We start from the raw sequence: 15,707 nt of genomic DNA, 5'->3' as shown, positions 1-15,707 counted from the left end.
CCCATAGAAAGCATGGATTATAGTGACTTCCAGAGCAGTTTTATTCCTAGAAACACAGCCTCTATACCTTTCAGGAGGAAATACACCATCTGAAAAGTGCTGAAAGCTACCTCCACTACCTCACTGAGCTTTCTACTCCTCTCTTGCCAAAAGCGTTGTAACTGTTTCTTGATGGTTGAAGTCACTTTGTAAAGCCACAGTGGAACAGGAGATTGCAGTGAAGTTTTATGTCAATTGCATGTGTTCAAATACTTCAGCAAAATTCAGTCATTTACCTTTATAGAGCAGTAGCTTCTAAACATGGGCTGATCTTCACTGAGTCATGTGCAGGTGCTGAAGTGCTCAGCCTTGCAGCATTCCTTACCACACAGGTTCCTATATGGTTTCAATGGGTGAAGGCAGCTGAGAGACTGCAGAGGACTTGTTCTGCAGGTTGATGATGTGCAAAACAGTGTCTTCTGATTTTGGAGGGTTGGTCCTTGTCTTGAACTGCTCCTTCTTGACACAGGCACCAAAAGTTGCACTGCAGTTACAGAGTCTGCAGAGCCAACACAGGTAAGAGAGACTGAGCTAAATCATTTTTCCCGTGAATACCATCAGCAGCCAGGAGCCTTACTCAGCTCTTACAGTTGAAATATGAGCCTCACAGCCTCGGGTAAGTCTGAGAATGGGTGTTTATTGAAAACCTGTTTTGAAACCTAAGTATCCCAGAGTATTGCTGTTCCCAGATCTCTTAAGAGGCCAGCTACTTTTATGTTGCAGCTCCTAGGAACTTCAGGGCAACTACTAAAAATCAGAAACTTGCATATTAGGGGTTGGTCTTTTTTAAAGAGCTGTTCATACAGATGATCTGTGGTACAATTTTTCCATCTGTAGACTCAACATCCACATCTTATGCCTTTAATCATCTATACTCTTTCAGGTTTTTGCAGGGAGGTAGCAGGAGAGAAAGGAAATATGCCAACTACTTTCTGTAATTTCATTAATGTAATTTGTTTTAAAAGTAAGGATAACACTCATAAGTTTTTGTTCAAATGTGGTTCAGTTGTTTTTGCTGTGTGTGAACTAACAAAATGTTAGAGTAAAAATCGTATTTTGAAATAAAAATATACAGATTTTAGTTATTTGTGCTACATGTTTTGCCTGAACAGCAAACCAAGCTCACAACTATTGTTTAAATTTCAAACTATCTCATTTGCCTTTGATTTAATTATCTGATAAATAAACTGATGCTTTAAAAGTAATCCACAATTGTTAGTTACTAATTGAGTAGAAAAATGTCCTTCTGATGACAGATTGACCAGAAAATATACTTACAAAAACTTTTTTTCTATTGTACAAAAGGTCACATAAAAACCATATTATGCCGTGATTCTTAAAAGTGTGCTCACAGCACAGTTACAGGAGTTCTGCATTAAACTGGGAAAAAGGCAGAATCCAGACCTATAAAGGTTTACTTACTATTGCAGTTCTGTTGACCTCAGTGAGTATTCCATAAATGGATGTTCATAGGCAAGTCTTTACAGCACCCTGTGAAGGACAGGGAAGAAATTAACTTGATAGTGGATCTTTCTTCAAACGATTACATAATGAAATTTTCTTTATGCTAGGAAATGACAGTGCTGTTTATTGCTCAAATCCAGAAGATGGAATACGTGTGATGCAGCATGAGCGTGGTGATACTACAAAACAGAAATAAAGCAATTTTAATAAAACACATGTAAAAAAAAATTTCCTTTGCCTGGAATTTTAAAACTAAAGCATAACATATTTCACTCAGCAAGAATAATTAATCCATAACCCTATTTTATAGCATAAGGGATAAGATAAATGCATGCTATTTATTAGTATGCGAAGTAATAACATGACAATTATTTTTTCCACCAATTCAGACCCACTAAATATGCAGTTTTTATGTTTTGCCAGGTCAGGAAGTTAGAAAGCTTAAGAATAAAGAAATGCTTCACTGATTTTCTTGTGATGGTCCGTCAGTTGTTGGTCTGTGTATTGGAATTTTCATGTAAGTGCCGATGGAGCTTTGATATCTCCAGGAAAAGGCTGCAAACATTTTGGCTCCTTCAATGTAGTTGTATCTGTGAAGGACAGAAAAACAAGACCTGTCAAGCTGTTCTGCTCTTGAAATCAGTATAGTTTCCAGAGTCTTCAGAAGAATTTGCAAGATGGGTCATCCAAAAAAAAGGACCCAGAGCAGAGAAATTCTGGACATCCTTCAACTAGCATTGAAGGAGAATTCAAAGGGTTTACTGAGAAAACTTTCCCCAGTGTTGCATCCCCTAATTACTATTGTCTGTGGCCAAAAGGGTTGAGGCTATAGTAAGGGGAAACAAAAAACACTTTGAGAACTATTGTAGAATTCTCCAGTTTCTCAAGCTGAACATGATATGACTCAGAAGCTACAGCAATGTTCAGACAACACGCTGAGCGGTCTCTTACCATAATGCCTGAAAGAATGAACGCAAGTGGCAAGTTTAAGTTAATTTTGGTATAATTATATGAGTTTTGGTCCCTGTAATATAAATGCAACTTTATTTATACTGAAAGCTGTAAAAATCTTCACTTAACCATTAGACTGCATACATCCAACTGGCATACTTCAAAATGGATGCTGTGACAGAAGAGTGCCAGTATACATAACTTTTCAAACCAGAGGCAAATTCCATTGGCAATTTTAATTTCACTGCCAATGTATTTAGACTGGGTAGACACTCGCGTGAAAAAATATATATCTGTATACAGTACATTGGGAATTTTACTTTGTGTTTGGCACAGCAACAAGTTTGCTGGAGACAGTAGTTTGGGACTGTCCAGTGCATGGCAAAGCTTTCCATCTGGCTGTGTTTAGTCATGGGTATACCAGAGGACTTCAGTTCTCCCCCTTCTCTTACAGAGCAAATCAGCAAATAAAAGAAACCTGCTTATCTTCTCATTCTGGGAGTGCTCCCCATCATTGGCTGCTCCGATCGGAAGCATTATCACACTTTTCTGCATTATAGCCTGAAACATTCTGGCAACAGGAACTGTTGAACCATCCCGGATAAAATCTGGGTCTTCTCCAAAAACTGAAATACATGGGAAGAGTTAATTCATTATTAAGTGAAATAAGGTGCTTGTCTTTGCTACCATATCTTTGAGGACACAGCTGATATTAAGAGCTTCTGAGTAGAAATTGGTTTGATCCTGTAGCAAACTGATTTCATGAGTCAGCTGCACTCTACAAACCTCTGGCTTTGTATAAGTACACAAAGAAATTAAATGAGATCTTTTGGCTAACTATTAAATATGCTTCAATTCAGCAAGATGAGCACAATTCCCCTGCACACTTGCAGACACATTAAGAATGGGGGGGGGGAAGGAAAATACCTGGTTTTATTGCCCTTCTTGCTGCTTTATATAGTGGATCATTAACATCAGTGAGACAGGGTTTTGCACCCAAAGGCATAGACACTTTCAGTTTGTTTGGACTGTTTCTCTTGGAAAAGACACTCCAAGTGCTCCACCACCTGCAGCAAAAACACATTGCAATCAGAAGCAACTCAAGCTTACACCCACATACTTCCTTCTGCTCTGAGAAACAAATAAATGCTAGAAACACTCATTTTGCTACTTTGGGTACAAACTCATGAGGTGCTGAGAAGTCCTTAGTTTATACAGCAGAGGACAAAAATAAAGGTTTGCCTCTTACCTGTTGTTTCACAACTGAAAGGTCCATGTGGGGGACCTGACGGGTTGAGAATTTGCCAATGACTTTTGCTGGAATGACTGTTTTAATTCCTGGTTCATTAAAAGCTCCTTCAATCCCATGAATAGAGAGAGAAGGGTAATGCCACAGGTGCAGAAGTATTTCTTCCTTCAAAAAAAGGTAACATTGAAAATGTAAGGGATGACACTGGAGCCACTCACAATTTATGAGAATTGAAGAAAAACTTTTTCTATCCTCAAATTTGTATGTGGAGACCTCTATTTTAAATATGTTTGTAATTTAAACTCATGCACATACTTTTTCATTGAAAAAAAAATTACTTCTTTCAGTCAACATTCGTTTATCTTTTTAAATATTTGGACGAGAATAGCTTTCCATGCACAACAAGAAACGCAGAGAGTTGTTTTAAACTATCATAGAAGTAAATTTCTCTAGCACAATGTAAAATCAGAACAACTTCTGATCTGACCATCTGTTGATCTTGGAGCTTCTCGCAGGAGAAACCTATTACCAGTTTAACCAGATGATACCAGGGAATAAGTTCCACTAATGAGCATTAAATAATACAATAGGTAAGATGATGTTCAGTAACAAAGTCGATCTCTTTTTCAGGAGAAGGTAGGAAAGGTTAAAAAAAAAAAAAGGCAAAAAATAAAAGACTGGTTATTTCTAAGGAAGAAAGGAGAAACATATAAAATAGAAATTAGTCTTCATGCAGAACCCCAGGGCGCTGCTCCTTTCCTTCTTTTCCAGTTTTATGAGACTGGAGCTTTATGTACACATAAAATTTGCACCACTTCATCGTCATATGTGTAAAGCATCAAAACTTATATAGTGCAGTTACATTATACTTTTGTATTACTGATTATTACCATCTAGCTTAGGCTAATTTGGAAGCTTTTTCATGGAAATAAAAGCATCCATGTTAGAACTTATACCAGTATAATTATGTTAGTGATAAAAAAACTAATCACTCCTTTCTCCCAGCTGCCACTCTTGTGCAGAAAGATCCTTCTGAGCCAGCACTTACCTGCTGCTTTTTATTTAGGACATAATTTTTAAGTGCTGGCAAAGAGAGGCTTATAGCTTTGGGTGCTTTTTTGGCATGCTCAGCAAACATTAACATCTGAATTAAACAAATAAAAACCACCCAAAACACATCTGCCTAAAGCTGCCTCCCATTTTTCAGAGACGAATACAACTTCTTTTCTACTACGCAACCCGTGTGCAGGGGTTTTAACGCTTATTTTATTTGGCTAGTTAGGCATGGGGGTAGTTGCAAGGAAGGGGGAGCAATACTGTTAGTTTTGCATCATTCCTTTTCATTGATTATTCATCTTTTGAATCACTTTCCCCAGATGCGGTAGCTTATGTTTTCAGCAGATTAATTTTATTTACCTTTTAATGCTTTGTGCTCCTTTATTATATTTTAAGTTGGTTATTGATCTTTCAGTTTGGCTCTATATATAAATGCTATGAATGGGTGATTTAAATTCTTTCTGCTGACCGTTTATACAGGTTTTATGTTACCTTGGTGCCATACAGGAATTTTTTCACGCCACTATTATTTTTATGTTCCTCCAGATTAAATTCAATAGATTCATATCATTTCCTCTCTTCCTCTGTCAGGGAAGCAACACTGTCATAGATTCCAGGGATCTGAATATGACCTGTATGATCCACAAGGCTGTCTACAAAATAAGACAGAGATATCAGTGCAAGTAGGATTTATTTCTTCCACTTGGCAATCACAGCACCTTTTCTACCAAACTCTTTACTGACTAAGGGTACCAACTAACTCCTAACAACTCCTAACAACTGCTTGCATCCATCAAGTTGTGGCACCTAACTTGATGTATTTTCATATTTATAAAGAAAACTATTGAACTGCTGTTTATAGTGTGTGGTGTGTCAGCCCAACTGTTGACATGAGAACATCATCCTACTGAGATACAAATCAGAATTAAAACATCAGGTGTCTCTATTCAAGTTGTCAGCTATCCTTAAATGTTCTTGATTGATGTGTGGCTAGCGTCAGCTTAACAGGCACATGTCTGAAGTCCTGGCCTTACTGGGGCCATTCCTTCTTCAGCTGCTGCCACAATAGCTATTCTGAGATTTGGAAGCCTGGGCATTTTTCTTCCATTAGACTTTCCTTACTTGGGTCAAATAAACATGGCACTAATTGTCCTTAAGCTGATAGCGAGCTGTTGTTCCCCAGTTACTCCTGAGCAGTGATGCATGTTATTACCCAGCAGACCTATCAGGTCCATCAGTGGCTCATGAATGATGCCTCCAAAAGTTCCAGAGTGAAGGTCCTTGCTGCCACATTCAACCTGTACCAAAACTACTGGTTATATAAAACACTCCCTACCTTATTCTTCTGTGAGTGGTTGCTTTCTGTCACAACCGGTGGCTTCAGTTTTTTAAACAAGGTCACAAAAGAATTATGAGTTTCTATTTATAAAATGGAAACATCATCTTTGGTAAAAAGAAGTTAGGGCTCTGTTGTTAACTACTAGAAAGAGGAACTCATCTGTCTGTAGCACTTAACAGGCATTTGAGAGCAAGGGTCCCTCTCCATTCCCACTTTTGCTTCAGTAAAATTAAATACTTCCTAAGTGAAACACTTGCATACTACTGTTTCTAACATTGCAGAATAAATTCAAGTTCTCTATCCCTTCTATTTAATGCAAAATCTTCATAATACAGTTAAGAAAGAACCTTACTTGATTTGCATTAAGAAAATGTATGTCCAACCTTAATTTCAGATAGCAGCAAATAAGAATTTAGAAGTCTCTTGACTCATACAGCTTTAGAATAGAAAGAGGCATTTGGTTTATTAAATGGGTTTTTTTCCAGACACATTTTCATACTCAGGTTTATCATAAACTATTTTCCTGCAACAAACTTCTTCATTTTTCTCAAAACCTCATTACAGCCAACTGTCTGGTAGCAGGCAGAGATCATTTTTGATGTTTTAATAGCATAATTTTTCTTAACCAACACTTAAAAGAATTGAATCAAGGCTGCTGAGGCCCTTTTGGCTAAAAACTAATTTCATTCTTTTTCAGACATAAAGGTTAATGTAGATTTTTCTTTAGTTACAGAGGGCTTTAATCTTCTCTCTGACTTCCTTTTATGCTTCATCAGGAAGTTTCCAGATGGGAAACTTCTGCTCTTCATTTCACAGTAGCTCATGTTAGTTGCTAAATATACTACAGTCCACTGTTACTTCCTTCTGGCAATGGGCACAAAAATTTTGTGTGGCTTTTAAACCCAGGGATCCAACTAAAATGAGTCCCTTTAGGCAAACACATTGCACTAAGCAGCGTCTTCTGCAAAAGGGCAGAGCAGCAGAAGAAACGGTTTTGGAGCAAGAGAGTCAGGGGAGGTACAGGGACAAAGCTGCAAGAGAACAGAGTTGACTTGCAGAGGGAGTGATGAGAAAAGCCTGGGAGTGTGGCAGGAGAGTAATGGTACAGGAAAGGGATTGAGGAGAAAGAGACAGTTAGAGAAATTATGATTGAAGAGAAACTAATGAAAGTCTATTTGAACTGAAATGAGGAGGGAAATCTGCACAAGCCACAAACAGTATAGAAGAAAACTCTGTATTTTTAAATATTAAGCTCACACGCAGGTGATCTCTGCATGCAGATGCAGCTGTGATTGCAGGTACATCACTGCTTTCTGCTCAGGGGCACAGTTCAACTGAACCTGTGTCCTTTACCTCAAGAAAGAAGCAGGCATTTCCACAAGTCCCATATGTAAGGGCAGGCTTCTTGTTGCTGAGCCAGAGGCTGTCCGAAATCACAACATAATCAACATCAGAGAAAAAGCACTGTTTTTCCTCTTGAAGTAACTTTTCTAGCCCCAAGGACTCTGCTTCTTCCATGCCTTCAATTACAAACTTGAAGTTCACTGGCATAGCCTAAATGAACATTAGGGAAATCTAGATAAGGAACAAACACTTTCAAAATAAATAAATAAACTTTTAAATCAGAAGCAGACTGGCTTGTAGTACGTGCTGTGTTAGGAAAAGAAGGACGTAGGATATACAGTTTGCTTCAGTAGAAAGGCAGTAATAGATAGATACATAGTTTCCCCAAAAAATACTGGTTGTCTTCAGGTTTTTATGCACTTTCCATTTTTGAAGGAGAATAGGCAATATTTTTTTTTCCTTCTTTGTATTTTCAGGAGACTTGCTGGACTATCTCATTAAATTGGCTTTCTCTCAGTGCTATTAAACATTCTAATTGCTTTGGAAATTCTAACTGTGTAATATCAGTTGCATTGTCACAGAAAATTTCCTGCCTCTTTATTTCCAGTGTTAGTGCCCATGCGGGAAGCACTGGTGGAGGTGCACTGCTGTGGTTACCCCAACATGTTATCTACGGCCAGAGTTACTCACATGGTGGAAAAAAGTCTGCTGGTGATTCTACTGTAATTGTCTTTTTAGCACTCATGAATTCATTTGCCTACTGGTTCATAAGACTGCATTTCCAAGGGTAATTAGAGAGCTTCTATTATTGAATAGTGCGAGTTAGAAATGCTGACACTTCCCATAGGAGATGATACAAATTTGAACGTAGTTTCCTGTTCCAATTCATTTTCTCATTACAGGCTTTAAGATGTTTTCTCTCTTGATTCAATACTCAGCTTAAATGCAGGAACAAATATGTAGAATTAAATGAACTTCTGTTATGGGTGGGTGCACCAAGGGTTCATCAAGCGACCACAAAAAATTTGGAAACAAACTGTTCATGAATATTGTTTGATGGGCTGTACTGTTTTCTAGGGAAAGACTTCATATAGCAAAGATTTCTTTTATTTGCTTGCTTGTTAAAATGCCAAAATAGCTGTTAGCGATTTGAAAAACTAGAAAGATGCAGACAGCCCCATAACCATATCCACTTCCAACAGCTCATCTGTGGACAAATAACACGGGTTTGCTAGCACTTGAGAGACACTGAGTTCAATTCAGTAATGTCGATGCAAGAAAAACATTAGTTTTCCAGAAGGCCGCAAAAGGACTTTAGAGGTCAAGACTTAATGCTCAGTTTGTGCCATGTCATAAAAGAGGCACAAAACTGTTTCTCAGCAATCTAACAAAATGTGTTGTGCAAATTCACCTTATCAGATGCTTGCTAACCGTGTTAAAAGTTTCAGCTGTGTGTTGGCTTAGCTTTGCACTGGATATACAACTAGCCCAAAATTATTAAATATGCAGACTGATTTAAAGATAACTATGTTGGTCATTGTAGTAATTCAGGCAAAAATTTAACTCATAGAGATATGTCAGTCTCCAAGCAAGTATTTGTACTTTGTTAATGCACTCATTCAAAGCATTTGCTTTGATAAATCTTAACACATTGAAAGAACAGCCTATTATCTACAAACAGGTTTAGACACTTACTCTCTTCATACATACATATAAATTGAAGGTAACTTGTAGGTAGACAAAACCAAAGATCAGCAGACTGTAACAGCAGAGATGAGTCTTCATGAGCTATCTGCACTACATGTTATTTTACCATTTTAAAAGCTCTCAAGAGAATAGGGTATCAAAGCTGTTTAATGTAAGTAATACATATTCAATGCTTCCCTCAGTGTGTTTTCCTCTGCAGGGCAATGACAGCAATACCGTATTTACATTGTATACAGACTGTTCAAAACAGAAATGTTCACAAGCAGACTCTTGCTGGAGTGGGATCAGTGCCCTGGATATAGCATTAGAAATAAGCTAATATTTCCAAAATGTATGTAGTCTGTTGAGACAGAGATGTATCGTCTAAGTCACAAGAATGTAAAGGTATCCCTCCAGAGATGTTGTAAGAATAATAATAGTAATAATAATAATAATAATTCTCTTGATACCTACTAATTTCAAGGCTTTAAATGTTCCCACTGCATTTATCCAACCTAGGACAGGTCCTTTATTATCTATTGCTCCACGCCCATAGAGATTTCCTTAAAAAGAGAAGAGGAAAGCTTTTAAACAATCTTTGAAACTTCTCTTGTCACTTCAATGGAATCAGCAAATTCCTGTTGCCATAGAAGCTGTAGTGGTATGTCAAGTAAAAGCGTCAGGAGAGTCAGGATTTCATCAACTTGTTTTAAATAAGGTGATGGGTGTTTCCTAATGGACTGGTACACTTCTGTTTTTTTCCTTTCTTTCCTTATATATTGTTGTGGTTTAAACCACTGCAGCGTTGTCAGCACTGTTCTCAGACTGAAGCCAAAAGACAGCACTGCACCAGCTACTAGGAAGTAAACCACAAAAATCTGTTACAGCTCAAACCAGGACATATGTACATCGTGTTGTGGTTTCAGCTACATGACAGTTTCTGAGCTTCACTTTTGTTCTTAAGAGCTCTTTATTCACACTAGACATAGTGTGAACACACCCAAAGTGTTTGCACAGTATGCAGCTTCTGTACACATCAGCCAGCCCACATAACAAGAAGCAAAAGCCCCACAGATAAATGTCACAGTAATAGCTTGAAGCTACAAGTCTAGGTATGTAACTTCATGTGTTTATGTGTAAAGTTAGAGACAGATTTCAGTTTCAGGTACAATGATAAATTTCTGTGGCAGTCTTCAGTGGAGGCATAGGAGTTACCCCACTAAGGCTGTTTGGAACCAGTTCCAGGCAATAGGAAAGGGCAGTTTAATGGGTGTAGCACAGGTTTGGGAATCAGGATTTCAGGGTTCTTTGGGTCTTACTCATCTGCTGACCATCTATCCATTATTTTTGTTCCTTCAGTGAATGGAGCTTTTCATGCTCAGCTAGCTGCAGTGGAAGGATGATCACATTAAGAGAGGCTTCACATTCTTCCACCATAAATGCTCCTTAACACAGTGTGGCAAGTGGAGATACTAAAGGATCATGAAGGAAGAACAGGAAGTGCAAGAGAGGATAATGGTTGATACAACTTAATAATTTGAAGCAGAAATGGATTGTCTATTAAATACTCTTAAAGCAGCATTGAGAGCTCATGTGGCTCTTCCACATCAAGCAGGTCACTGATGAGTCTCACTAGTCACATCATCAAGACTCAAGGCTGCTGGATTTGTCCCAAAGATTTCCATGGGGGAAGTCCTCATGCTTTGGTTAAATATAGAGGGAGCCTCCTTCCACTCAATCTCAGTTGTGTATTCAAACAATGATACAAAACTTACAACACACCATTGATTTCAGTCAGTGTGTAAGGGTCAGTTTTCCAGCCATCTTCCTTCTTGGCAGGCTGCACATCCACATGACCATAGAAACATACAGTGGGGCTTTGTGGAGCCTCCGCCAGTTCCCCAAGAATCACAGGAGGCAGTGGGTTGTCCTGGCCACCAGGCAGCTGCGAAGAAACGTTAAAAAAAACAAACGAAGGAGAAACAAACCTTTGAAAACTTTCAAACATAATTAAAAACACTCTGTAATTCTCAGAAGTGAAAATATTTCTACATACTCAATTGGCTGTCATTTGTTCAGGTGCACAAATCAGGTTGTGAAACCAACCCTACCCTACCAAGAGAAATTAACTTTTTTCTCGGCCTGTTTAGATTCTGCAGCGACTTTATGAAGCTCTTCTAATATTTTACTGTCATAAATGTCCTTGTTACTAAACTCTTACTTTGTAGCACTGAGGAAGACAAAACTGGCTGTTTGCTGTAGTGAAAAAGCATATATTGTGACACTGAAGTAGTGAAAAGCCACACAAGTTAATTTGGGGTTTGATTTCACCACGGACAGAGGGCAGGAGGCCTGTAACCTCAAATACAAAAACAAAATCCAATTTTGCTGGCAGGAGGCAGCTATTTCAGACTGGTTTGAAACAGGTTAAGCCTCTAAGATAATCCTGTGACATACTGTGCAGAACAGGTCTCCACACTGGCCAAAAGAGGCTGGATGTCTCACAAAAGAAGTAAGTGAAGGAATGTGTGTGTGCTGCCTTGTATTCACCAGTAATATCAGTCTGCATTGGCCTGCTGCAAACAAAAAATGTAGCTGCTTCCTGCTAAGCAATCAAAGAAAAAACCCATTTTGTGAAACATTATTTTGCCCTGGGCGAGGAAAAGTTATCTCTGGTCTCTGCTCCAGCAACAGGTAATCCATTCCCACTGCTGCCGACAGAGACTTTTGCTATATATTTTGGCAATCATAACTGCATGCCAAGTGCATGCAGTTTTCAACTGCAATGCATTCATTACAACTTTTCATTACAACATTTCATTAAACTGAAATGCATTCATTACAGCTATGAAATGACATAACCTGAAATATTAAAGCAGTGCTGTGATGCAAGGTCCTTCTGCTAAGACTCACAGTCTTTCCCGTAATCCTCAGATAATGGAAAAGGGAATCACTATTAGTGAACTTCTAGATTCCTGTTAGAATAGAAATCTGACAGCCTCCAGCTACAGTAAGGTAAATCAATTAAAGGCAGAGATTAACTCGTGTGCTGCTTTCCGACAATCATTAAGAAAATGGCTTGAAGCGTTTGCTAGAAGCTCCGAAACCTAAAGGTGATGCTCAAGATAGCTAGCACTTTCTGTTGGGCAACATTTTCCTTGTAAAAGCTACCTCCCTCGTATAGGCAACCTTGGTGAAGAATGATGCATTAACTATAATGCTTCATTACTCAGAAGAATGTAAAAATGAGCCCTGGTGAAAAACTCAGGCCTTTTACTTTTGCTGACTGCTTCCCACCAGTTAAAATGAAACTGTCCATGCTATGCAGAAAACATCTATTTCCATTTGGATTGCCTGTGTAGTCTCCCAAATCTGTTTGCAGACAGTCTGAAGAGGAACTGATTTCAGTAGGTATCACGTAGTTATGGAACTACTGATAAATTGTTATTTAGCTACCAAAAATATCTGTATGTCATAACTGCACTGAATGCAATAGGCAGACCATATGTGCAAATACGATATTTTAAATGCAAGAATCAGACAAGCACCTGATATGACCCCAAGTTTACTAAATTAACAACGCTCCAACTGCTACAAGTCTGTCAGCTGCCAGCGTCATCATTCTTATTACTTCTTTCCTGAGATCTGGTTGAATAGAATCGCTTTCCACAGCCACCCATTCCTTAAGATCCTGCACAAGGAGGAAAGAAGTGGAGTTAAATCACCCAGGATGCTGCAGCATTTGGCCCTTTAACATGAGAAGTGTCACTTCGGAAGATGGTTTAATTTCTATCCCATCACAGCAATGTCATGGATGCTATAAGGCTTCAGAACTGAGAGGAACTGCTTAGATGGGTCCCCGGGGTTGAGAGTCCTGATTTTCTAAACAAGGAGGGTACCCACACTTAGGCATTTGCACTGTCAACCAGGGATCTAAAATCCCATGGAAGAGGAGGTAGACTAGATGCTGACCATTTTGCATTGCAGAAATTGCATTATGTATGAATTACCTCAGTGATCCTCATAAGGATTCAGAAGTGCTCATCACTTTAAAGCATAACTCATACTGACTGGCATAATTATGTTTCTGCCTCTTCACAGGGAAAATGAAAAAAGGAAAGCACAAACCAACATGGGAGTAAGACCCCTCTCCTTGTCAAGAGCAAACCTACAATAATCAATGCTGAGCTAAAGCAAGTGAGAGAGCACCCTATCTGCTCGCTTCACCCTTGAACATGCATTTTCTCTCAGTGGAGCCTCTCTCTGCACAAACTCAAAGAATGCCTGCAGCCATCTGGTTTTTGGAAGTCCATGCAAATCCCTCTTCCACCCAAAGGGTCCCCAGCACAGACTGTCCCCTTGCAGCCTTGCTTTGTGAAGCACATGTAGCACACTTGATGCCAGACCTGGAAACCTGCTCATTACCTATGTGGCAAACACTCATTTAGCACATAAAACACAGGCCTCTGGGGCAACAGTTCTGCACGCGTAATTTCACTGCAGTATAGTTTCTACCTCAATATAATCACTTTGGTGTTCATCAATATACTGGAAAATCTCTGTCTCCATCGCTGGAGTGGATGGTGAAGACATTACTGCCTTAGATTGTTGCCCAGAGCTGAGATCGTAGGATGGTTCAGGGTAGAAGGGATCATCTAGTTCCAATCCCACTGCCAGAGGCAGGGACACCTTCCACTAGACCGGATAGAGGCTATCTGAAAGTTAAGGATAAAATACAACATGTTAGAGACATCCTGCAATATGCACTTCATTTCAGTTCTAGAAAGCATAGACAATTGTAAAGTGCTGAGCTTACTGAAGCCTCCTTTAAGTTCACATCAATTTTCAGTGCACAAACTTCAAATTGTGTGTTCTGGGAAGACAACCCCAGGGAAGACTTGCAAACATCGACACACACCGGTAGCCCAGGGAATTCATCTTTCATTTTCTTCATTTCCAGCAGAATGGGAGAAAAATGGATTCACTGGCACATGTTGCATATTTTACATAAGGTAGAGCTATCCTGACACAGGAGAGTATCAGACAACAAATAGTTTTGCAGTTGAGTAAGAACAGTGTCAATACTGAAACACTTCATAAATGCAGAAGTCATTTAGTACTTGCAAACCTCTCTGCCACCTTGTTTTTGACAAGATAACTAAATATTTAAAACCCGTAAGATTCTGAGAAGTGTTTTCCCTCCTTGAAGTTCCTGCTGCAGGTTCTTGAATTGGTGTTAGCAGAGTAATACTTAGCTAGTTAAATCCTTGGCTGGCTAAATTCAGAATAGTTGCTGTATTGAGGTGTGCAATGGGATAAACGCCAAGGTCAAAACGCAACACTTTGAATCTAAAAATATTCTATACTGGTAACAAAATGTGTAGTTTCAGGTCCATCCACAATTCCACAACTTTGCTGCATTGCTAAAGGGATAGGCTATGGTAATACTAATAGTTTCAGTTGCATTTCTCTGATGAGAAGATAGATTGAAAACTCAAGCATGATGAACAAAAGGACGGAAGCGTCTTTCATTTTCCACAAAGCCTGCAAATGCCTTAGTTTCACATGTATTTTATTCATGCTTTCTACTTTGCCATTTTCAAACCTCAGTTTGGGAAATATTTTCAACAGAGCCCACTATATGTGCTCTCTTTTAACCTACCATAGAAAATCAGACAGTTGCTTACAAAAAAGGGCCTTTTGGGTATGCCATACTTGAACAAGGAGGATCATAACACAGGTTACACATAACATGGCTCCTAGAGTAATGAAGCTCATGCAATGCATAAACATCAGTGTCCCCACCATATATGATTTTCCATTCAAATATTCAATTTTGCTAAATTCTATGCATTTTGACTATGAAAAGAATGAGTATACATATAGCTGATACTTTATGGTGACTTGAAGAAACACATATCTTTAATATTACATGAAGGTCAGAATCACAAAAGGGCTGCTTATACAGGAAACATGCACTGTGGTGATGGTATCTTCCTCTTTATCCATGTTACATGCAAATGACCTGGAAAGATGCAGATGAGAAACTTGTCTTCAAGTCATGTTTCATTAGCTTTTAACTGTTTCAGAAAATGAAATAAGGAAACTACAATGCACTGAAGAAACAAAACAACCTGAAACATTCAAATGAGGAAAAAGCCCTAAGAATATTTTAAATAATTCAGTGATATTTTTGAAACAGAGACACAGACTTCGAGAAAAGCTGACAGAATATCCCAGAAGTAATTGCTTTCAGAAAAAAAAAGCAAGCATGAGCAATGCCTAAGTTTGGAAAATGAATGTGAGGAGATACTTACACAGTCCTGCAGATGAGCAGAGTGCACCAAATACTAGTAATTCAAACCAGAAATTAGGTAGCAGTTATGTTGTGCTGTATTTGAGGGAGGGGAGTAGCAGAGGGAACTTCATGTTAATTTGCTGCTAACAGACAATACTGCTTGAAAGCATTTGTACTGAAACTGGGAAAGCTTGTGTAGAAAAGGGAGTCAGTGTAATAATGCAGTAGAAAGATATCAGGCAAGGCTAAAATAGCTCAGTGTTACAAGGAAGAGAAAAATG

The 15,707-nt window shown here is 38.7% G+C and overlaps 1 protein-coding gene across 1 annotated transcript; it reads right to left on the bottom strand.

Moving 5' to 3' along the window:
• Positions 1-1,525: 1,525 nt before the first annotated feature.
• Positions 1,526-14,327, bottom strand: LOC133218332 (beta-Ala-His dipeptidase-like). Its single transcript, XM_061364682.1, is given in 14 exon segments — positions 1,526-2,056; positions 2,059-2,093; positions 2,933-3,080; positions 3,382-3,503; positions 3,505-3,521; positions 3,704-3,868; positions 5,252-5,412; positions 5,973-6,057; positions 7,452-7,652; positions 9,603-9,691; positions 10,911-11,073; positions 12,677-12,708; positions 12,711-12,819; positions 13,644-14,327. Coding segments are annotated over 14 exon segments (1,473 nt in total). The 5' UTR covers positions 13,722-14,327; the 3' UTR covers positions 1,526-1,988.
• Between the last annotated feature and the right edge of the window lie 1,380 nt (positions 14,328-15,707).

This window comes from Neopsephotus bourkii, unplaced genomic scaffold (assembly GCF_033783945.1).
Source record: "Neopsephotus bourkii isolate Nb327-2 ecotype Australia unplaced genomic scaffold, CSIRO-AGI_Nbou_v1 NB_1248, whole genome shotgun sequence".
Classification (NCBI taxonomy): domain Eukaryota; kingdom Metazoa; phylum Chordata; class Aves; order Psittaciformes; family Psittacidae; genus Neopsephotus; species Neopsephotus bourkii.
This window is presented reverse-complemented; position numbering and strand designations above follow the sequence as displayed.